The sequence below is a fragment of the Eretmochelys imbricata genome, chromosome 2, assembly GCF_965152235.1.
Source record: "Eretmochelys imbricata isolate rEreImb1 chromosome 2, rEreImb1.hap1, whole genome shotgun sequence".
NCBI classification, from domain to species: domain Eukaryota; kingdom Metazoa; phylum Chordata; order Testudines; family Cheloniidae; genus Eretmochelys; species Eretmochelys imbricata.
The window spans coordinates 180948737-180974466 of NC_135573.1; the positions used below are offsets into that span (position 1 = coordinate 180948737).

Below are 25730 nucleotides of genomic sequence, written 5' to 3' on the forward strand. Positions count from 1 at the left end.
ACTCTCATTAACTTGTCTAAAGTTCTCTGTGTTAATAAATTCCCCCTTTTAATTCAGCATAGATGTCTCTCTGATGTTAGAGAGCTCGCAAGGACTTTTTTCCTCTCTTTGGGCCTGATCCTGCTCGCTTTCCATTCAAGAGTAATTCGTATATACATGTGTACTTCTAATAACCACAGGTGCTGGAAGTAGGGGTGCGGCCCAGCTTGACGTGGTTTCCATTAAATCCAGGGTTTACAGTTTGGTTCAATGGCTCTCAGCACCTCCACTATACAAACTGTTCCAGCACCCCTGTTAATAACGTCAATGGATTAATAGAACAACAGCTACTCATAGAACAATAAGAATTATTCACAAGTAAAGGTTACAGAAACAAGCCTTTTAGTTTGAGTCTTTATTTCTACGTGGATAAAGCTGTGGCCCATTATTGTTTAGTACTTTTCAAATTAACCCTTTCAGTTCACCTTGGGGCTGTTCCAACTTCCAATGATCCTATGTCAGAGAGCTTTTGGCTGAGCTATATCCTGGCTTGGATATATTGACTGACTGGACTTTAAAAATTGACTAATTAAGCTACAAGGGTAAAATGTAAGGGAAACAACCCAGAAATAGGCCTTTCTCACACTGGCTAGATAATACCAGTTATACATTTGAATATCAAACTGGTACGCCAATGAATAACATCCACAAAATGGACTAGGATCATAACAATGGAACCTGCTTTTAACATTGGATGTAATAAGTAAATTTAGTAAGTTTGTAAACAATTGAATGAAAACACTTCAGTGGGAATTGGATAAGGCCTTTAATATTGAAGTCAATAGAAAGACTCCTATTGACTTCTCTGGGCGTTGGATCACATCCTAAAAGAGAATAGCTAACACACTAGCTAACTTTCTTTCCTACATTAAAAATGTTTAGATTAGTAATGTGCCAAATACCTTCCCAGATATTTGGACTGTATGATCACAGACTCAGAGTACTCTGTCTAAAATGTACAACATTTCCTAACAGAAAACAAAACTTCCAGTTGCGGTAAATGGAATGAAGCTACTGTGTGTTGTAGAGAATAAGCAATGTAAATAAGTATTGTACTGTACCTTAGGCACCTCTTTAGATCATATTCATAGAGTGTAAGGCCAGAAGGGATCACTAGCTCATGTAGTCTGACCTACTATTTTAAAAATTCTTTCTCTAAGGATATGACTTGGAGTTCTTACAGTTATGACATACACCAAACCTAGCTTAATATCTGCCCCAGAGCTCAAAATGTTTCCATTTAAACTCACATTTGTAACTGAATGCAAAAGAAAATTAGTCATGCAGTAATCTAGATAGTACACCAGCAAGAAATTTGTTTAGAAAAGGGCGTTCAGTTGACTTTCTGTAGAAATCAGCCAAATTTTAAAAATCCAATTTAAAACTGGAATTTACTTCTGTACAATAGATTGGTGCTTATCGCTGACATTTAGATCATGGCCATTTCTAAACAAAACTTCCCTAAGTACATACAATGAATACTGCAAAATTTCTCAATGGAACATCTCTGGAACCCCTAGAGATTGATGCTGTCATTCTATTTATGACTAATGAAAATGGAACATTTTTTCATTTCTGCCATTTCTTTCCTTGCTGTTTTAAGGGGGGTTGATTACATTTCTGCAGGTTATTAGATAAAAGCTAAATACATTACACTTTCAACAAACTATCTCATATTTTAAGATTTAAAGGGCATACATTTGTTTAACAGTCAAACCACTGCTACAGAGTTGAATTGTAGGTCAAATTTCATTTTTAAATGCTTTCTAGCAGATGTTCTTCTGATTGTTTGTGAGACAGTCTCTGAGGATAAATGTTATTTCTATGTGAGATCAGAAATGGTTGTGAGTCTCATGTGGAATGGTTTCAGAGTAGCAGCCGTGTTAGTCTGTATCCGCAAAAAGAAAAGGAGTACTTGTGGCACCTTAGAGACTAACCAATTTATTTGAGCATCAGCTTTTGTGAGCTACAGCTCACATCATCGGATAGGACAAGTTTCACTCGGGGAATGTCATACCAAGTCATTAGTGTTAGAGAAATGGCAATCTGATTAGCACAAAAATAGATTTAAGTCAGTTTCCCTCAAGATTCCTGGATTCATAGGTTCCAAAGCCAGAAGGGACCACCGTGATCCTCAAGCTGCCCTTCTGTAGAACACAGGCCATAGAACTTCCCCCGAAGAATTCCTTGAGCAGATCTTTTATACAAACATCCAATCTTGATTTAAAAATTGTCAGTGATGGAGAATCCACCGCGATCCTGAGGAAGTTGTTCCTATGGTAGACATGATTTGCCCAAACCTACACAATGTGTCAGTGTCAGAACTAGTGGTTTCTGGAGGAGTCCTGTCCCAAATCGGGCTGAAAAATCTAAATCTCAAAATTTTTCATGAGCCTGGTTTGGATTAATTGAAACATGTTGTTCTGATTTTGACCTTTTTAAAAAAAATATAACCTCCCCCCTAAAATTTCAAAACAAAAAGTAGCTTTGAACAAAATTATTAAACTTTTCATATCAGAAATGTCAAAACGGGACATTTTGACAAATTTGAACTTTATTGCAAACCTGTTTTTGAATTGGGAGATTTGTCGAGATCAACCCTTTTCTATGCACCGTTTCAGTTTTGAAAATCAGCATTTTCCAAAGGGAAAAAACATCAGAACGTTCCCAACCAGCGCTAGTGATGAACATTTATTTGCATTATGGGAATGCCTAATAGCCCCAGCTGAGATTGGGGCCCCATTGTGCTTGAATAATCCATACTAACACACTATAACTCCTGGTCCTCATAAACCCGCATAGTAAGAGTCAGTCCCTGCCCCCAAAAGCTTGAACTCTAAATAGACAAGGCAAGGAGTAAGAGAGGAAACAACAGCACAGAGAGTTGAAGTGACTTGCTCAAGGTCACACAGCAGGTCAGTGACAGAGGGTGAAATCCAGACCACACTGAAGTCAATGGGAGTTTTGCCATGGCCATCAATGGAGCCAGGATTTCACCCCAAGTCTCCTGACTGCAGTCCAGTGCACTATCTACTAGACAAGGCTGCCTATATATTTGTAGTTCCTAGTTCCCAGACTTGTTGTAGTCAGATCACTAGACCACACCTTGCATTTGTATAATATAGATAGCAACTTGAAAAAAACCCATCAGTCCTCCTTTGCTTTCCCTAGTTTTCATAAACCTTCCCTCCCACTCCTCGGACTTCCTGCCCGGAAGAGTGGTCTCTCAGAATGAAGAGTCAGATTTGGCTGTAATCTTCTCTGGTTTCAGATGGGTCACCCAGCACTAATATATCCTTGCTCTATGAAAGCATGTGAACATTCAGGGAGTTGGAATTGCTTGTTTTAATTTCTGAATCTTCAAGGCCCATTTTTTAAGCAACGTGGTGACCAATATACCACAGGCCTTTTACGGGGAGGCCAGGATGAAATTGGTGATGATTCTTCAGTGGTGCTAATCTCTGTTAACACAGGAGATTCTGAGTTCCCTGGACTCTCATTGGCTTCAACTGGAGCTGATGGCACTCACAGCTTTGTGAGAGATGATCAGGCTTCAAACCCTTGCTTCCAGTAGCCTTTTAATTCCATCAGGGCAAAAATATATTTGGCAAACCTAATTTTTGTTGCATCCTTCCAAATTTTAAGCACAGAATCTGCCTATTGAAAGCAAAAGTACAGATTTGATCAATTTTATCACAAAACCAATTGAAACCACCAATGACAATTTTGGGTAGATGAGTACACAAAGAATTCTTTACAATGACTCAACAGGCAGTATGACAGCAGGGGACAAAATTTACTGGACAGTATAACTCAAATACATCACAGGAAGGCAAATCCATCCCCGGTGTAAGCCAAAGCAACTCTATTGGTTTCTCAGGATGACTGCAGTTTTTCCTTTAAAGTTTTGAAGAGCCGGGGATATCTTGGCCAAAAGAGCATCTCTCCTTATCCTGTTCCTCCCCCTTACCACACTCTTACACCCATATGTTACACGACTATATAAATGGATTTGGATGGAGCATTATTGGCAGAAAATGGCACCTGCATCTGCTTGCATAACATAATTTTGCTATAAGATCAATACATATTTAAAGAGCTCCTAGACAAGTTTTAATCACATTAAATGGCAACAAACACAAATTCTATCTTTTTTCCCCACAGTTGCTTCTGGAACAAAGCTCCTGCCTATTATGTTCTGTTGGTTGCATTTTCTGGTTTCTCTGTCTTCTCTGATAATGCCTATAAGGGCCATAGGGGAGTTTATGTTTTATACATATACAGGGCCCAATCCTGAGAGGTGTGGAAGACATTAAGCAGCTCTGAGGATCAGGCCAGGAAGGCTTGGGGTTCTCAAAGGAAGCTTTCTTGCACATCTCTTTTGAAAATGAGAGGCTGTTGCTGTTTAAGCCAATAGCTGAATTTGAAGAAGGGGAGAAAGTTTTTGGTTAAGATATCCAATCTCGTAAGACTGTGATTGTTTGAGTAGGGTCACTCTTTTAACTCAGCCTTACCAAATCTGGTTTTAACTGTGACATTTTCCCCCGCCTCTGTACAAAACAGTGCCAGTGTCTCTGTGTGTGGTTTATTAGGCTCGGCTTGGACCAGTTATATTAAAGTCAAAATTGTCGGGGCTGCTTGAGACAATGCTTTAAAATCAGCAGGGCCAGCAGGTTGTGGGCCCCTCCCCCTCCAAAGTAGGTTGCAATACCAATGTAGTGTTTACTGCTCTTGTTTCAGTGCTGCATGTATGACCTGTTTTGGGCTGATGGAGATTGTTTTGGAGACAATAGCTTGAGACTCCTGTAGAATCAAAATATTTCCCTCTTTACCATAGCCACATATGGGGCACCTCACAGGCTTCCCCTGCTTCTGTTTAAATCTACTATTCCCCTAACTTCCTCCATCAATACACACAACTCTTTTGGACCCATGACCTAGCCCTGCCTTGTCAGTTATCATGACACTGGACTTTGGGACAGATGCCAGAAAGGAAGCCTGATTTATCCTCTCACTTACATCAGTTTTACACCAGTGTAATGCCATTGACTTCAGTGGAGCGACTCCTGATTTATCCTGGTATGAGAGGAGACTCAACCTTTGAATCTTGAGCTTTGATGCTGGTGGTGCCAATTCAGTGGCTTCACAGAAGCCCCCATGTTTGCTTGATCCAGTCCAGAGAGTAGTCATAAAAGAAATGGGAATGTGGATACACGTAGCTGTGAGGTCATGAGGATGGATTGGTAAAAACTTTGAACACTGCAATACCTTGGTGCCACAATCATGTTGTGTTGCTCTTTTCTGTGTTTCCAGATAACCAAGCTGAAAATTGACAGCAACCCTTTTGCTAAAGGATTCCGGGACTCTTCCAGACTCACTGATATCGAGAGGTAATGGGGACTTTCTGTTTACTTTCTATGCAGATAAGATAAAGAGAAGAGAGAGTTTGTAGGAAAAAGCATCCTTTCAACTCCTGAGAAGCTGTGCATTTTAACGTTATCTTGTTGCATATAGTAAGTCTCCTCCACCTCCTTTAAAAATGCTTATAAAACTTATGAAGACAGAGCTGTTTTGAGCCTTGACAGCTGCTCCAGCTGAGTCTGATCTATTCCTCTCTCTGATGCTGCTTCTTAAAGGGGTCACTTTTATGGCTTCCATTTTTCTTAAACTGCAGAATGCAAAGCATCCTTCTTATCATGCCATTCAGTCCTATTGAAGGTGATGAGCTGGGCCTCCGGGAAATGTGATCTATGGTACTGTAAAAAAAAAAGCCCTTGTATTGTCCACTGGTCCCCAAAAGGAAAAAGAAAATGAGTGCTTTCCAAAATATACTGTTAAAACTGCATTAACATTTCTGCCCCTTTGGCTCCTAGCACTTGGTGTAGCTTTCATGTGACCCGTTTTAGAAGTCCCAGATACGGAAGTCAGCAAGTGCTGCTGTCAGGACAAATCCATAACCCTCATTTTGATGGCAGAGATACCACTTTTGTTTAATTTGAGATTGTAATGCAAGCTTCATTCTGGGGGAGAATGTGTCTGGAGACTGCTATGAAGTTTGTGTCTATGAGTTGCCTCTAGTCACTGGATACTTAGCCTTGTCATGTGATGAGGGCATTAATACAGACCCATGTTGGGTGCAAAGGACTAGGAAATAAAGATCAGTTCCTTATCAGTGCTCCTTTAGGTCATGCCTTTACTAGACAGAGCCATATGTAAACTAAAATTTTGGCAAAAATAGATCAAATTAAGCCACCAGACTCCTTCAGTCTGGAAGAGGATCTTACCGAGAACTGAAGGAGGTGGTTACAGCACTTTCAAAATTTCCTAGAAGCAAGTGATACTGGGAAAAGACTGAGAGAATGAAATCCTCTAGAGTCTACACTCCTATGTGTGGCTGGCCCAGAAGCACTGATGATCTACAGCAGTGTTTTCCAACGACTGGTCCATGGACCGCCGTCGGTCCCTAAGATATCCCTGATGCAGTTTAGGAAGGCAGCAACCTGGTATCAAAAAGATTGAGTAACATTGATCTATAGTTCATCCCTGTGTGAGCCTGAAGGGGATTGCAAAGTGCTGTCCGAAATCATTACAAAATGTCAGGAATGCTTTGATCCCAGCAAGAATATTACTTGGGGAAAGGCACATGTATTGTCTAAGAAACTGGCTGTCAGGCAAGATCATTGACTAGTAGCTTTATTACATAGGTATGTAATGTAAGTTATGTGACTTTAAACAGTTAGACGGGTGAATTAGAGGTTGAATTATGTGTGGTATAATGGATAATTAGGGCAAAGAACAGTTACTGTGATAAATGGTATTTGCATAACACAGGAAATATGTGCAGGGCTAGTGAAAACTGCTTTCCAAATGAAAGTCTTAGTGAGCAGTGAACAAACTGAAGTGCATCTAATTAAAAAAGCATACCATGGCATAATGACAGCAGACTAGGGTAAACAAATTGCAGTGACCGGATTTGTTTGACAAGTGATAGTAGGAAGAGCAGAGGACTACCACATGATCCCTTTCCAACACGAAATGTGATCCTCTCAAACAGGGAACCCAAAAGGCCCAACAAGAGCATGAGAGAGTAATTCTGAATAGGCAGCCAACAGAGAATGCTTAGGCGCCTCCAGGCATATAAACGGATTGGGACTATAGAGAGGAAATTGCTGGCTGTGAAGGGAGTTTTTACAAAGGACATCCAAAAATAACAGCACATGGCATGTAGTCAGGGAAGTCAAGCATAATCCACGGTGCCATTTTGATTATTGAGAAGTGTGAGAACGGAGCCCGAGACAGCCTATCCTGGTCAGGCATGAATGCTGCCATCAAAGATAAGGTATCCAAGTGTAATACCACGTGTAATACAAGAAATGGAATGTGAAAACCTTGAAGCCACAGGAGATTCCTGATTTTCCTTTAGTCCATGGCAGGCTCACATCTATTTTTCAATTAAATGGGAAAGAGTCCATCTTATTAGTGGCCTATGGCATTTTAAAAATTACACTGTTGCACAACACATCAAGTAGCAAAGTAGTAAAAGTGTGACACACAAGAGTGCTGATAAGAGACTGGTTGAGGTTTTTTATTTATTTCCTATCCTTATTCTAATGGATCAGAACTGTAAAAAGTTTTTTCTGTTCATAGACATTAAAATACCCCAGCATGTTACAATAGGAAATGTAATGTCTATAAGTGTTACTTCTGTAAGCTGCACATCTGCAATCATAGTATAGTATGTTTTTATAAGAGCCAATGATAGCACCATCAAAAGCAGGGGTAGTCTATTTTTTGTCAAGGTCCAACTTTCTTGGTCAAGGTATAGTCAATGTCCAGACTCCAGGGAAAATAATAATGATAAAATACAAAGTAAATAAAAAGATTTTGGGGTCTGTTCAAAAGCACCTGGTGGTCCGGATTTGGCCTCTGGTCCACCTATTGACTCCCCTGGCCTAAAATGACAGCTAAATAAGACAGACAGAAAGAAAAAGAAATAGGAAAAATAAGATCTAGCGATCCCATGCGATGGAGAATAAAGCAGTATAAATTTTTTCATATTTCATATTTCATATTTCAAATTTCCCATTAAAAGTCATGCATTACAATATTTTAGGCAATAGATTGAATGATGCAATTTGAGTTTTGTCTTGCTATAATAATAAATAGCTTCAACACGGCCACCACTTGAAATAAACAATATTGTTATTGTATTTTTATGTCCGGGAGAAGAATATGCAAGGTAAATACACATTCACACATCTCTTTATAGTTGAAAATTTGACTAGATGTTGCAAGTAGATTTTCCAGTCAATGCATGGGCTTCCCAAAGCAGATATGCATACAGTGCATGCATGAATAAATTGAAATGTTGCACAGTGATCTTAATGATCTCCAATCTGTGAAGCATCCCATGATGTAAGGGCCAAAAGAGCACTCATTCATCATCAGCTGCAAGTTTTTAGGATGACCTAAGTAGTGTGAAAGTGGACAAAGCTTTGGATTTCATTTCCAGGTATTTAAGTCTGCTTTTTCCTAAACAGCCTGTGGGGAGGGACACAAATCAGATCAATTGATCTTTAGAGACCTGAAGAAATTAAATTAGTCTGGAGTCAGTTACTGCACTAAACCATCTAGTAATTGGATTGCTCCTTGTTACTGATTGAAAACAGCCCCTATCTGTAACAATATAGGGAGCTTTTCTTTATAGTAGATCTGAGAGAAAAACACATCTTTTTATGACATGATGACAGAAATTGCACTTTTCTAACCTAATTGAATATGATTTTATAAATATGTGACTTTAACGATTTGAAGTTTCCTGTTCCAGATTTACGATCACTATGTAGGAAATCCAAACTGAAAATGCCTTTAGGATTGAATCTGTTTGCATTGTACATATTGAAGTTACAACAATATAAATAAGGACAATGGAGTGTGCAAAATGGTATAGACTTTGAGCACCTGTAACTATTGATATTAGTATACTTGCTCTCATTTCTATTCAAATAACTGAACATAGTCTTCTTTTCCTGGTAGCTTTCCATTCATAACTTTTATCGAGTAAAAATGTTCGGTGGCTGGGGTATATTTCAAATTTACACATTTAGGTTGTGAGATTCCTTTGTAATCATTAGAAGTGAACAAAGAGACTCTATTCTCTTTCCACAAATTACTTTTTCTGGTAATCTATCTACGCTCACTCTGAGCAGAATTTATCCAGAGGCACTGTGTCTTAGAAAAATCACTGACTCACCCACGGACACTGGCCCTTTTTATTTATTTTTTTGTCTTCAATACTTGCTCTGTTGTAGGTTGGTTCCTTCAGCCAGTGCCTTTAAAAAGTTAAATTTAACGACAAGTATCACACTGTGGTATATGACGTACCATGGTGTCAACCATAGTATATCAGGCACTGTGGTGTGGTCACGGTTGGTGAATGCCAGGGGTCAAAGTAACTTAACGGACTTACTGGTACACAGGGTGGCTGGGGTCCTGGGCAAGGGCGGGGGGAGGGCGGGGGAGGCTCTGGGCCCCCGGAAGGTGTGGAAGGGGTGGGGCTGGGGCCAGACTCCCCCAGCCAGCCCTGCAGCGCTGCCTGGCTCGTGCCGCCTGGGGCTCTGGTGGCGATTTAAAGGGCCCAGGGCGCCAGCTGCTGGCACGGTAGCGGTAGCAGTGGCTGGGAACTTCAGGCCCTTTAAATCACCGTCAGAGCCCTGGGCCCTTTAAATCGCCCCTGGAGCCCCCTGGTAGAGGCGGCAGCCGGGAGCCCCAGGGCTCCGGCAGTGATTTAAAGGGCCAGGGGCTCTGGCCGCTGCCGGGAGCCCCGGGGCCTTTTAAATTGCCAGACCCTTTTGCCCTGCCCCCCCACATTAGCGGCCCTCCTGGTACGGTCGGCTGTATACCAGCTTTCTGACCGGTACGCCGGACCGGACCAAACCAGCTTACTTTCACCTCTGATGAATGCTGATTTTTTAAAAATAACTATTGTTAAAAAGGCTATAAAATAGCTTGAGAATAAGCAAACGTCACTGGCAACACGTATGACGTGAGCCTCTTTATACTTCTGCCGAACAAGAGCCCAAAGGCTATAAGAACTGTCAAATCGCAAGGCCAGTAGGTTCACTTTTTGCTGTGTGTGTGTCTGAAGGCCTCCTTGGGGCTTGTGGTGAAGAATTAGCCTTGGGAATAATATCATGCACACCAGCCAGCAAGAAATTCAATCCCTTTAAAGTATGGGAGTCAACAGAACTACTGAACCATAAACTAATGTTCAGAGTGCGATCAATGGATCATACTTTTATTCTGGACTTTTTTTTGTTTTAGTGCATGTGAGGAAAGCTCAGGAATGGACTGGTGACTGTATTAAAGGTAATTGAGCGGGTGTCCTCTCTTGCATACCTCTGATAAACACTCGCTGAAGTCAGAGAGATGCATCAAGAGGAGATAGCTCTTAATGCAGAAGTGTGGCCTGACCACCAAAACAATACTTAGCATCGGAGAGAGAGAGAGAGTAAAAAGGAGATGTGCGGGGAAGCCCCAACTCAGCATTTCATATTGGTTTTCTTGGTAATCAGGGTCAACATTTTCCTACATTAGGCAGTCTCTGCCTAAAATACAGAAGTATATTGTATAAAGGCATAAACAGAATGTGAAATGTGCTTGAACTCTCAAATATGGGCATAGCCCCATCTACATTGCAGTCACACCGTGAGCTTAGTTAGGTGATATCAGTGGTAAACTTGACTGGGGTCGGTACCTCTTTTGCTTTCCAACCCAATGCAGGACCCCTTCCTTTTACCTAACATCTATCAAAAGAGACCTCTTCCTATCCCCTTTTAGCCCCCTCCAGGGGCCAGAAAGCACGCATGCCCTCTAACCTGGCAGAGAGGCATATGCTGCTTGATAGTGCCACTGGCCTCCACAGGCACCAACTCCGTCAGTGCTCTGGGGCTGGAGCACCCATGGGGGGAAAATGATGGGTGCTGAGCAGCCACTGCAGCCCCATTATCAGTTCCCACCCAGCGCCTCCCACCTGCCCGCAGACCTCATGGATCAGAGCCTCCCCCTCCCTCCCCACGCCTCCTGCCTGCTGTGATCAGCTGTTTTGCGGCATGCAGGAGGCTCTGGGGGGAAGGGGGGAGGAGCAAGGACATGGTCGCTGGGAGGAGGGGGCGAAACTGGGCAGGAACAGGCAGGGTGGGGGTGGAGCAGGGATGGGAAGAGGCGGGTAGGGGTGGGGCCTTGGGGAAAGGGGTGAAGTGGGGACGGAGCCTGGGGCAGAGCTGGGGGTCGAGCACCCTCTGGCACTTTGGACAGTCGGCACCTGTGCTGGCCCCACCCCCATTTCCAAAGCAATTTACAACTCTGTGCTAATTCTTCTCCAATATGGATCAAAGACCCATCTCCCCTGCTTGTTTCTCCTCTGGAGGAGTTGTCAGAAACCAGCATTGGGAAGAGATAAGTCCTATCAGAAGCACAGGTTGGGGGCTGGACAAGGGTGCTAGGCATAGGGGAGCCCCCAGTCTGGTTTCTTACAAGCTTTCCTACCCAACCCTGCCTCCTGGTGGCCAGGAGCCAACCTTTCCTCCTTTCCAGCCCAGCAATAGCCCAGCTGAAACCTTGGAATCTGTCCACTTCCCAATATTTTAAACACCTGGAACCCAGATTAGTCTCCTAATGGGCCTGATTTGCTGTTGCCCTGCCCCATGTGTAGTCAATTGCACTAGTGCAAAGTGGGTACAAAACACTAACATGCTGATTTGGTAGCCTCTTGCTCACTTTTCCACTCACTGTGCACTGGTGTGAATGACTACAGAAGGGGCAGAGTAATTTAGAATCAAGCACATCATTTCCACTGCTAAGGAGATTCTCCATGTGGATTTCTCTTATCCTGCATGAGCGTGAACATCAGTCACCTCCAGGACACTGCTCTCATCCCACTTCCCTGACCTTAAAAAAAAAAAAAAAAAAAAAAAAGCTCTCTGCTCCCCCGGGGTTAAATCTGACCCAATGGAGTAAAGCTAGGGATGAGCATAATCCCATATGTCATTAGTTTAAGAAACAAATCACATAAATACCTCTAGTGAACTTTCACGTGAGTTTGCGACTTGACAAATCAGGGGAGAGGAATATAAAGTAAACATTTTACTTTTCTGATTTGCTGCATATCGCCCTTTTCCCTTTTTTGGGGTGGGGGTGTATATGAGGTGGAAGGGGGAAGGGCTATTTAATATCCTCGTGCTTTAATTCCATATTTTCTACTATTTTTTTCCATATAGTGGTCTAAATCTTGCTATTTTACCTTAATGCAAAGTATAAGGCTTATCACAGCTCTTCCAAAGTTAAAATTAGTGGCTGGTATGTGTGTTGTGATTGCCATCATCTCAGGAAGTGTCATTTCTGAGATAAACCCTGCCTGTACCCTACTGTTTTCCAAACCCAGGTTTTTCCAAATACCAGCAAATATTTTATTTTGATTTGTCTTCTTTTAAAGACTCTTTGCTTTTTGTGTGTTGTATTTATCCAGGTCTAGCATGTTAGTTTTGATTTTCTGTGGCTAATTTTGGCTCCCTAGCACACTTTGGGCCAGATTCTATTTTCACTTTAACCCATTCAACGCCATTTAATTTGATGGGCCCAAAACCTCAGCTGGTGTCGACTGGCCTAGCTCTGCCAAACTATGTCAATTTTAACTAGATGAGGATTTGGCCTGATGAGTGTAACTAAGAGCTGGATTATGTTCAGAAAGCCAGCATGCAATATCAGCATATCAGCATAATTTGTTGGAAGTGCTATATATGTTGTTAATCGTGTGTTGTGTGTATGCAGTAAGCATTGTGGCTGGACGATTCCTGAACAGGTTTGCAGATAAATGTTTGTTATTCACTTCACTCTGTTCCCCCTTCAGTAAAAGGGCACTTGTTCCTCCCCTGCTTTTTTTTTAAAAGGACTCCTTTTCACCACTTGAGTCGTGGACAAATTAGTCGTCTTTTCCTTTAAAAAAAAAAGTTCTACTAGAGTGAGACTTCCAGCAAGTTTTTTTTTTTTTTTGCCTTCTGAACCCATTTATTCTGTCTGTCTTCACATCACCTCACTTCTGATGTCTTCTGTTATCTGGGCTCTCTTCCAAATGTACTAACCGGCAGCTACAAAAAAGGGAAACCTTTGAAATCCAGAACTAGAGAAGTTATTCAATCTGTAAACTGATAATTCATACACTCTGTATCCTGTTCGGTATTTTTCTTTGTGTTGCACTGAATGGCCAAGCAAAACACAGTTGTCAGCTTTATTATTTTCCTCCTATTAATCCATTGTACATTGCATTTTCTTAAAAAAGGAAAGCAGCAAAAGACATGGGGAGTGGATTAGGATGGATCCTTATTGTTTTGCTTATCCCCCAGATTGATAGTGAGGGAGCTCCTGAAAAATGGAGAAAACATAGACAGGTTGGTCTGCGTGGCTCATAATGTCTGTAGCTATTTTAGGTATTCCTGACAGCATCTCCTCAAGGAACTACAGGTGCAGAGGGTTTTTCTCTGAAGCAAAAGATGGTGAATAGTGGAATTTCTCTCTGCACTTTGTCTTCAATAGACATCAGACCAGGCCCATAGTGGAATGGTTGGATGAGCAGTATGTAGGAATCTCTGATTTTTGTATGTGTCTAAGATGGGTGCTAACCTGCACCTGCCACTGCCAGGTTGGTCCAGTTATGCATTAGCTTTGTCTGTTGCCTTGGGCTAAGACTAAAAATGTTGCCTAAAGCCTGCTCCATCCAAAGGAAGAAGGTAGAAAGCTTGTCCCCATCCCATATACACTCGCTCTCTAGCACTGATACCAACTGCAGAAAAAGACACAACTTCAAATATATGCAAGAATAGATTGGACTTGGCATCCATGGTCCTAACCATACACTGTATTGTGCGCAGATAGGCCCCACTGACCTGATGGTGACTCCGTGGGAATTGTATGTGCCCATGCATAATCCATTGCGGCATCAAAGCCCAGGTGATCAGAACACGCTATCCTGTAGGCTGCAGTGAGAGCACCACAAACAGCAAATGAGAGATTTGATGAAAAGTCTTCAAAGGAATGCCTTCTTTTGCCTACAAGGCAGCATAGCCCCTTTCATCTTGATTGAGGATCTGGCCATAGTGATCCTTGCCTTTATCATCTCCAGAGTGAATTTCTATAATTCACTTGGGTTTGACGATGGAAGGAAACAGATGTTACAGCTTATGCAAGATATTGCCCCACTCCTCAGTTGCAAAGAACACTTAAGAGTGCTTTGTATTTTTTTTTAAAAAAGGAGGACTTGTGGCACCTTAGAGACTAACAAATTTATTTGAGCATAAGCTTATATATATGCTCAAATAAATTGGTTAGTCTCTAAGGTGCCACAAGTCCTCCTTTTCTTTTTGCGAATACAGACTAACACGGCTGCTACTCTGAAACCTTGTATTTTTTACTGACTCTCAGGTCACTGCCAGTGGCATTTAAGGCCTTGGTCTGAATCTGTTAGTGGATCAGGTCCCAGCTACATCAGAGACTGCCTGTCAATTCATGGTCCTCTGAGACAGCTCTGCTGTTCCAGGACAGTGCCACTAACAAGGCCTAAGATTGTCCTAGTGAAAACTGGAGGTAAAGCATTGTCAGTCAAGAGACCTCAGCTTTGGAATGAGTTACCATAGAAGGTAAGACTGAGCCATCCAACCCATAGGTCAATACATCACTGGAATTGGTGGCTTGATGTTGCAACCAAGGTGTGGAAGCTCTGATGATCCCCTGAGAGAAAAAATGTTTTCCATGATCCATCATTAGGTGTCACTACCCTTGATATGCAGCACGCAATGAGTGCTGCAATCACCCATGCATCATTGAAATGCTACGTCCTGTCCAGATTATTGGATTCATGGTTCAAAACCACTATGGCTTCTTTCTGATGTGGAGAAGAGAGGGACTTTATTCAATATAAATGAAGGTTGACTGACCAGTCTTGTCTCAGCATGTGCTTCTATCACTCTACAGTTCTTTGAGATCCTCGTAAGTTCCCTTCCCACATTACCATTTATCCTGTTCATCCTGCCTCTTCCACCACTGCCATTATGTGTCCTCCTATTCCATGCTGGCCAACAGCAACTCAGTTTCCTGCTTGCCATCTGGTACACAGTTACTCCCCTGTTCAGACAGCTCCAGCTCCTATCTTCTCTGACCTCTTCCTCGTCTCCAGCCCATTCCATGCTGTTATTTTACACTTGTATACTTAGCAGAATTTGATCATGATATTTTATAGTACTAATGTGCGGATTTCATTCATATTAGTTTAAAAGGGGAGCTTGAAGGGTGACAAAATGTTGGGAGAGCATGCAAAATAAATTGGCTGTAAAATAACATCTTCACCTCCACTTCTCTGACAGCTCCAACCCCCCCAGTATTCAGTTACCCTAACTTTACTGCTAAATAGAAGGTGACATGGAAATCTAAGTAACTGCATAAAGTAAAAATCAGTTGAGTTAAGCATTAGGCAATAACGATCTGCAAACTGAAGACCAAAAGCTTTTCTTGGATTAAACTGAAATTACTTCATTTTTCACAAGATGCTCAGCTGATTATAGATCAAGTCTGAACATTTTCAAGGAATGCTTCTAAAAACACCAACAATCTGATTCTCAGTCTCCAGTTTTCATTTATTAAGTATTTTTATTGAACCGAATCATAATATGGCAAATATTGATTTATCGTTCAGTGATTTATAAAATTAGCTGCATACATCTTTTAAGCAATGTTGTGAGATGATCAGCCTAGTTATTAATTCCTTTCATTTGCTTAAGACCTTTTGCACACACAAATATAAAACTATACATTTTAAATAAATGAGTATTGTTCCCATTAAGTTCATTTCTATGTTTGGGGTGGGTTTTTTGAGTATTTCTCTCCCCCACCCCCAATCTCCGTATACAGATTGTCATGCTACAGGTATCCTAGATAGTGCACTTTTGTATAATCCAAAATTTCAGGTAATCTGTGTCAGGGTTTGCCGGTGGGAGGGCTTACTCTTTTACTCCACCACACAGACACGTCGTGTGAATCAAAATCTAGACCTTTAAAATTAAAAATCATGAGTTGTTTTTTAATAAAACCATAAACCAGCAATGCAGTCAGACGAGATTATTTTATGTAAAATTTTGAATGTTAAAAGTCAGGTGCTGAGAACAGGGCCTTGTCTGCAGGACCGGCTCTAGGCACCAGCAAAGCAAGCACGTGCTTAGGGCAGCGCAATTCCAGGTGTGGCATTCCGGCCACCCTTTTTTTTTTTTTGGCTTGGGCAGTTGTGCCCTCGGAGCTTGGGATGGCAAATTTTTTGCTTGGGGTGGCAAAAATCCTAGAGCTGGCCCTGCCGGTCTGTACTCGAAAGGGTTTGCCGTTACAGCTCTAAAAGCAAATCGTCCTAGTGCAAATGCAGCTTACGCCAGCAAAAGAGTTCTTTTGTCCGTACAACTCATCCCATTTCCCAAATGAAATAAGCTATAATGAAATAACTTTTTTGCTAGTATATCAGTACCTACACTATGGTTTTTGCTGGTATAAAAATGTTGTAAAAAAATCACAGCCCTACGCGACATTTCAGTCCCGGCAAAAAAATTTGTGTAGACCTGGCCCATGATTACAGCTCAGAACGAACACTTTTGTGTCACGAGCTGCTTTTCCTAATCTTAATTTCCTCATTCTTAATTTTTTCCTGTTTTTTAAAATACTTTTTCTTTTCACAATGAATCTGATGATTTTTGGCACAATGTCTGCAAAATAATAGTAATAATAATTCATAAAAAATCCAAACGTACTGTGCCCCACTTCCAAACTTTTCACATTCAGGGTTCACGTAAAAGTCATACCTCTTTTCCCTTTAAAAAAGACAACCACATAAGATAATACAGTTTTCTGTCTAGCAAAGTGACCCATCTGGAAAGAATTTAGTCTGCAATAATTGTGGGTATTTGATTTAGTTTTAAATTCCCAAAGGGCAATTCAAAGGTAAATTTATTGGGCCAAATTTATCTGTAATGTACCTCCATTGAACCTCATAAGGTTACAGATGAATTTGGCCCATTGAACTAGAACTGGAGCCTGCATTGTTTCTGCCGTTTCACAACATTATTACATACCGTACATCAGAGTATATCATTACAAGCAGACATTTACTACTAATAAAGTCAATGCAGACATATCACCTGAACATGATTTATTTTTTCCGAGCTTTTAAGGTCAGTTGCTGTATATCTGGCCTTCAAATGTGAAAGTGCTTATTGCCTGGCATCTACCCCACTTTGCCAAGGCAATCCCAATTCATTATTCTATGCTGGTTTCCTATTCTCCATGTTTCTTTCTTTCTTTCTTTCTTGGTAAGCAACATTTCCCAGTCTGTTTGAAAAAGAAAAGACCTAAGAGGCATTAAATACATAACATAAACAATGCCGTCTGTCTTTTTCTTTGTAAAATCTTCTTGGAGATAGCCCTGATATGCCCACTGTTTTCAATCACTTAAAAGGCAATAATTCAATTATATCATCCTCTACGTAGGAACTGCCATTGCTTTCAGTCCACTTCCAATCCTGACACAAGTAAATCACTTAGATAAGATCCCCTTTTTATTTTTTTTTTCCAGGAGACTAGCATAAGTAATGATACCAGCGATAGACCAAGGACAAAATGACTATAATAGCCTTTTTGTAGGAAAGGAAAACATGTGCCACAGTGATTTATTGTGCTATTTGGAAAATGTTTTTCCTTGGAATTTTTGCAACAGCTGAATTGCCATAATAAAATACACGTAGCAACATTATCAGATGGTAAGGCCGAAAGAAACCTGTGCCCAACAAATGTATTACCTGTGTGAAGGTATAAGGGATACCATGTCTCTGGGGTCAGAGACCTGCAGCTGGCTGGCTAGCTAATTAGCCCTGCCCTCTGCACCTGAGAAAAGAGCTGGACCTTAATGGCTGATCCGTATAAAAGAGGGCAACAGGAAATGGAGAGGGGAGGCTGCAACACCCACCAGAAAGTTGAGGGGCCAGGGGCTGTGCTCCCAATGAACTGCTACTGGTGCTACTGCAGAGAGGAATTGCTCCAGAAATCAAAATGGACAGAAAGGAGATTGTGTGAAGTCCTTTATTTCTGAGGCAAGAGCCAGGAAATTTTGGGTTGCTGAAGTTACTGGTGTGAGGGGCAGAGTTGGGGAAGGGACTACTTGGCCTGTGACAGCTTTGAGGAAGGAGTTTGTGAGGTTTGGATTTCTTTTTGTTAAGAAGCCTTAAATGAAAAACATCTACCTCTGCTGGAAAGTGCTTGCCTGGATTCTGTGAGAGAGCTCAGCCAGAATTACCCCAGGAAGTGAGCTGGCTCAGCAAAATCAAAACCTGGTTTGGTAGGAGGAAAGTTCTGTAAGATAGGCCCCAATCCTTTATAGACTGGATTTCCTGGATGAGAACAGGAATATAAAGCCACACTGGAAATGTATTAGATTCATTCTTGGTGTAATGCAACTGATTTAAATGGAAATATACCAGGGATTTGGTATATTTGGTCCTCTCCATAAATTGGCTTACTCATCATGTAGTTATGACTTTCTTCTATTTAAAAACTGTTTGTGTGAATTCAGTGCCTGTTCAAGGTGCCAGGCTGAGAGATCTAGGCCTACCAGACTCTGCTAGTCCATAGAATAGGTACCTCATGAGAGGGAGCACAGCAGATTTCCCATACTGTATTGTTAATGTGCCTACACCCTGACTGTGAGGGACTGTCCTTGCAGGTGAGCTGTGTCCATGGCCATGTCCTGATCTTGCTGACAGTCCCTGCAAGAATGGGGGCGTGCCAGCTGAGATGGTAGTATCTGTGAAGTGGACACTTGTTCATTGGGAATTGGATTGTGACCATCACTCCTGACCCAGACCTAGTTTTACCCGCACAAATGTTCACAGAACGTGAATTAAAGCTTGCATCTTCAAATACTTGGTGAGGCTGGTTTTATATTGACTGTGAAAACCCACATGAGAAACTTGGTGGTAAATTTGCTCTCATTCATTCCAGAACCAGACACAACACAATGTAAGACGTGGCCAACAATGAGTAAACAATATTTATTGAATTTGGGATTTTTAGCACAAGCCACAGAGTAACTGAAATGCATGAAACATCTTGTTTTAATGATTTTGAGAATTTGAGAAAAATATGATCTGTTGGTGTGTACTTCATGAACAGAGACAATCTGTTCAGCATTTTCCCCCCTAATTTAATTATTCATTCAGCTATAGTGTCTGAGCTGATGTCAGCCATACGTCTGGTTTAGTTACAGCATAGAATGGGTTACGGGGTTTATACGCTAAACAGAGGTGGTAATGCTTAGGATGCTACTGACGTACAATATTGCTTTCTTCCATAGAGAGAGTGTGGAGAGCCTTATTCAAAAGCATTCCTATGCACGCTCCCCCATCAGAACCTATGGAGGAGAAGATGATGTTCTGGGAGATGAGAGCCAGGCAACACAAAGCAGAGGTAGGAAAATACATTGACGAGAACACATTAAGGACTAAATTCTCCACTGCATCTCAACTCTCTGCAGTGCCGGGGAGAAGGGGGACACGTCCAGTGCTGCCCAGCTCTGCAGAGTTGCTTTAACTTACGCCACTGAAGTAAGACCCCTAACTGATCCTACACCAGTGGAGTTTAGCCTCCACCCCGTCTTTGGCATGCTTTGTACGCTGGTGGTGTGTTGAGAGGTGGTTGGTTCAGGAGAGAGTTATGCTGCCTTCATCAGCTTGATGCCACATAACATTCCTTTACACAAGAAGAACTCTCTGCTGGCCATCTCCAGCCGGAATATGGCTATGCTGCATTGCCTGAGCAGTGCCAAGGGATATGGCAGGCTGGAGAATTGGCCTTAAACTTGTAACGACCTGGGTGACTAAAGCCCCATACCTTCCTGTCATTTCACCCCCAAAGGACTTAGTTTTGTTTGTTTTACCAATTGCTACTCTGAATTGCCTTCCAAATGGATGCTTACTGCACAGGTTACATTGCCAGTCACTGTGCTAGTCAAAATAGACCTATACTGCTATGGCTATAGCTTCCTGACCTTAATGTGGTGTTCCCTGCCTGGCGACTTCATGACCTGCTTCATCTGCAATAGCCACTTGAGGTAAAACAGTTCTGTCTGCCTGTAGGCTGGCAGGGCCCTTGTCTTATCCTCTGACTTCATGCAGTGTTGCTAAGACAGGAGCATTGTTCCTGTTCATAAGCTCTTTGGACATAGGGGAAAACTGTGCTCGCTTTGAACCATGAGTTTCTCTTCAGCAAAGGTGTTCATTTGCACTTGCTCATGCATATCTGTCCCTAAGAACAATGCCTTAATTTCTGGAGTTGCTGGGCCAGATCCTCAGCTGGTACGTTTGAAGTCCTTCAGTGGAGTCAGCCAGTTTACATCAGTTGAGTATATCCTTGGTGCCACTGTTATTTCCCCCCCCCCCATCACAATACATGGTGGTGTACAACTTACTGCTTCTCCAAATGAGTAATATACATCCCCGCTGCCCTCCAAAAGCATAGGACTAGCAATCTGTGACAATCTTACTAAGGGAGACTCCCAAAAAGTATGAGGGGAAATGTAAATATCTCTCTGAAATTCTCAGCAAAATCTTTTGATAACCTCTTTAAAAACTGTCTTAAAATGGATGCATAATAAGGGAGTTGAATGAGACTTGGCAGGTGAGCAAGTGCTGCTGGCTTCAGCATATGGCAAGAGGTCTGTGGGTCCTGACCATACCTGGAATCAGCAGACCATGTCCCCAGCAGGTATTATATTTGGGACTCACTGGAGCACTGGTTGTAATCCTTCTCTGCTTCTGTACAGATGGGAAGAGGCACCCGCTTCCCCATCAAGTGCTCTCATTGTAAGGGGCACGATTTTTTTCCATGATGTATAGAAAGTGAAGAGTTTGCAATACTCATAATTTACTTCAAAACCCATTCAGTGCATTCATTTTCAAAGTATTTTGGCACTTTGTTCAGAGGCATGTAAAAATGAAGAAAAAATTGGGGGAGAAGAAAGGAGAAATGACAAACTATTTCAGGATCTCCAAAAGTTTGTTTGGGGTTTAATTCTTGCAACAGGCAAAGTTTTGCAAGGGTCGTCCCCCTACCCCTTATTGGTTTGAGCATTCCGTTTAGGCAGTCTTAGGGAGTCTCAAAGTACAATAATCAAATCTAAAATGTGATCACAAAGGCCAGCAGCTTGTGCTGGTGTTTCTGAGAATCCCAGAGAACCTGGCACTGTTTCTGGAACACAAAATACCAAGTTCAAGATAACCTGAGTGTTATTGAATGTTCACTATAACATGAAGTCTGGTTACCAAAGTTATTAACAAATAGGAGGGATTTATATCCTTAAACAAAACATAACCCTCTACAATTAAAAATATACTGTATGTGTACACACATAAACTCATACATGACACAGCTCAGGGTTGATAATAGAGATAGGGCCAAGTGTAAAATTCAGATTCTAATCCAGATTTGGACACAAACTTCCCCACAACTCAGATATTCAGATTCAGGGTTTATAGAAGACTTTGTTTTCTTCTATTGTAGAGAGAAGCATCTTTGCAGTTTGGGTCTAGATCCAAACTTCCCCCATGTTCAGGGATGTTCAGATTTGGTTCAAGTCCATCTCTGCTATGGATTTGACATAACTTTTATTCGAGAGCAATTCACTCTTACTGAATCACTTTTCCTGTCTAGTTATGCAGGGGAAGCATTTATCATGAATAACTTATCCAATGAATTTTGCTGTTTTTTCTGCTTTGAGGATTTGTCCATGATCAGACTGATTTTTTTTTTTAAATGTGTGACAGGGTGTGACCCCCCCAGTGTGCAGTGTGGCAGCTGTTGGAACTGCTGTGCCCCCTAACAATTCAGCTGGGCTGGCCTCTCTCACACTGGTGATTCAGCCAGTATCTCCAGGCCCTGTTATCACCCAACACAACACAGGGGGCGCCACACACCTAACTGACTTACCTGAGTGTTTTACCTAAGCCACTCATGGAGAAACAGGAGACCCCCAGCCAACTTCCCAGCTCCCCAGCTTTGTACCCCCACTGGAGTATAAACCCAGAATTATGCCGTCTTGCACTGAACAGGGATCTGTATGATGCAAACTCATTCATTAATTCACTCCCTGCTCGATGTGGGGAAGAACTGCAACAGCCTTTGTTTACAGAGCTAGGATTCCCAAACACTTCGCCCAATAGCTCACGGGTTAAGATAAAACATAAAACAAGTTTATTAACTACAGAAAAATAGATATTAAGGGATTAGAAGTAACAGTAAACAGATCAAAGCAGGTTACCTAGCAAATAAACAAATAGGATTTGAATTAGCAATGTCTCACCCTGACTGATGATACAAGCAGTCCACCAAGTTTCCATATATAAGCTAGAAATCTCTTTAGCCTGGGACCAGCACTCCCTGCCCCCACCCTGTTCAGTCTTTTTTCCTCAGGTGTTCTCTTGTGTGTGGAGTGAGGTTCAGTCATGTCACTTCCCCCTTATATCTTCTTCCAACTTGCTGGAAGCTCTTACTATTACCAGGGTCAAACAGTTCCCATTGTGCAGTGCTATCTCGGAGAGGTTTCTGTTGTACACAGTTCCTGGGGTAATGCTTGTGTGTATTTCCTCAATAAGCCATCAACATTGTTTGGCCCTTTTATTGTACCTGAAAGGCTGCTTGTGGATATTAACTCTCAACATGTTTCAGTAGCATATACACAGCCAAACTTCATAACTTCACGTACAACGATAGCACATACCATCCAACAAGGTATTAAATGTTTAACAGAACAAGACTTTTAGAATGATGCCTCACAAGGCATACTTTGTGCGAAATAAATTATAATTATATGGCAGTGGTGAATATGGGGTGCAGTGTCACCAAATGTATTTGTTTGAAATTCTTCTGCAAAAAATTGTTTGCCTACATGTTGCTCATGAGCTGTTTGAATGTCAAATACTGACCATTCATAACAAAGTGTTTTTCTTTGTCATATAGGTGTTTTCATATTATTTCTTTTTCATGACTGGCTAAGCATATCTCTTCCAGTCAGATTTGACACAAATGCTACCTATTATAAATTTAAAATTCTTTCCCCATGAATATTCTGCAATATTGGCTTAAGACTGTACATTGCCAAACCTTCTTGCCAGTGAGCTTATTTCCTAAAATATCGAGTTAGGGTGAAATTCTGGCCAATGTGAGTCTTACCATTGATTGCTTTTCTGTCCAAACCCCATCCCATTGAAAACACAAAGGACATGAATGAAGAAATAATAACAATTAATATTTTTTGCAGTATTTACACAGCTCAAAAACCCAGAAAGGTGACAATTAGATGTGTATGAATAACAGTGACTGAGTGCAGCATTTGCATCAGACTTTGAGAGTGATTGACTTTCAAAAGTGAAAAACCTCTTCTGTAGTTGTAGTCCTCATCTACATGAGATTGTTAGAGGCATACCTAGGGCATTGTAACGCAGCTGCTGTAGTGTAGACGTTGCTCTAGTGTAGTTATCAAAGCAAATTATCCACAGGCATGCCAAAAAGATTGCTATCAAGTGGGCTAATTAAAACATGTTTAAATTACAAATTAGAAAAAGTCTTACTTTTTTTTTCTAATTCTAAAATCCTCAAAGGAAAGACCCAGCAAAGAATTGCTCTAGGGTCTGAGGTTTCAGAAAACAGCAATTTTTGGAAGTTAACAAATAATAAACCCTTTTTAGCTTAGAAAATTCCTCTTAGAGCACATGTTTAATAGAACTGCATCCAATATTCCAATATATTTTGAGAGATTTCAGTAACCAGGCAAGTCTGTCAATCCTACCACTTACGGTTACTATCTGACCACTAGAGCTCACTGGAAACTGATTAAAAAATAGGATCTTTTTGCAAATGTTTTATTTTCTTCCCTGACACCCCCCCCCCCCCAAAATGCCAATTTTGCCAAACTTTCACTGGAAAAAATCCTTTTTAAAATCAATTTTTGATGAAATTTTTATCAAACTCAAATTTTGGAAAATTTTAACCAGCCCTGGTGACCAGCTGAAATCTTAGCACAGTGTTGCACTGAAATGAGACTTTACCTCTGTGAGCCAGATGTTTCAGTTTTGGGCACCAGTATTAACAGTGGATAGCATTTTTGTATCCATCTATAGACTGACAAACTGCAGAATAAAATTCTAGGTGTATTCCTTGAGGTGCTATGTAAAATAAATGAGCAATGCTGATTTTGCTCTCCAAACAACTTCAACCCGTTTCTTAAAATGAAACTTCATCCAAGGTCTAGGTATAAAAAGAAGCAACCCTGGAATAATAACCTAAAACTTTAGGGAATTCTTCTAGAGGATTTAATTTCCAGTGGCATCCCCTCTTAACATAAGAATGGCCATACTGAGTCAGATCATTGGTCCATCCAGTCTAATATCTTGTCTTCCAACAGTGGCCAATGTCAGGTGCTTCAGAGTGAATGAACAGAACAGGGCAATTATCAAGTGATCCATCCCCTGTTGTCCAGTCTGAACATCTGGCAGTCAGAGCCTGAGGGACACCCAGATCGTAGGCTTGCATCCCTACCCATTTTAGCTAATAGCCATTGATGGACCTATCCTCCATACGTGCCTGAGCTAGAGATGCAGGGGGTGCTGCCGCACCCTCTGACTTGAAGTGGTTTCAATCATATGCAGGGTTTACAGTTTGGTTCAATGGTTCTCAATATTCCCGCTATAAAAATTGTTCCAGCACCTCTGCTATCCTCCATGAACTTATCTAATTCTTTTTTTAACCCAGTTATAGTCTTGGCCTTCACAACATCCCCTGGCAATGAAGTGCATAGTCAATCTGTGGAATGTCTTCCATATCAACTTTGCTATAAAAGATTCCCTTTCCTTTTATATCATTTTGCTATTTTAGCTACCTTAGGCTTCAGCCATTTATTTTCTTTGCAGGATCAGCTTTTACAACATCCGATAACTTATCCCTCAGCTCCTGGGTTTCCTCTTCAACCAGTTTTCCTGGATTTCAACACCCACAGTCCTTGACTGCCCTTGGTACCAGCACTGCATCCATAGCTACACCCATCCCTCATCCAATCCAAGGATCTCTGCCTCCATACAGCCGCCTGGGAATGCCTCTTACACCTTCTGCCATAGCCAGCTCGATGCAAGGTAGTGGCCCAACATTCCCATCATTCCACATGCCCAGATACCACCATTACTTTCAGCAGGGGCCTTATGCAGCTATTCAAGGACTGCGTCATTCCTCTGCAGTGATGACACCATTTGTATGACTGACATAAGACAAGAGAAATCAATTTTTTAAATGTGCAAATTTGGTATGAAAATACAGGGGACCTTCCCAAAAGACCTATGGAGAAAGAGCTGAACTCATAAGACCAGCTAACATAATGCATTATGGATACAGATTCCTCCATCGAGGAGTCTCAGCAAGAGAGTGAAGCTTGGAGTTGCAAAAGGATCTGTGTGCTACAGCCAAATGGATCACAAAGTTCACAGGACTTTTAGCCAAGTGCAGGTTGATCCAAAGGTGCATTATGCCTAGCAGAGTAAGAAGGTGCGTTTACGCAGCAATGTACAAAT

General features: G+C 41.5%; 1 protein-coding gene across 1 annotated transcript in view; it reads left to right on the forward strand.

Moving 5' to 3' along the window:
- TBX20 (T-box transcription factor 20) overlaps nt 1-25420 on the forward strand; it is a 45042-nt gene extending 19622 nt beyond the window's left edge. The window contains exons 6-8 of the mRNA XM_077809235.1: nt 5353-5429; nt 19472-19584; nt 25080-25420. Coding sequence (XP_077665361.1) covers nt 5353-5429; nt 19472-19584; nt 25080-25420 — 531 coding nt within the window. The remainder of the gene's footprint in view (nt 1-5352; nt 5430-19471; nt 19585-25079) is intronic.
- Nucleotides 25421-25730: the final 310 nt, after the last annotated feature.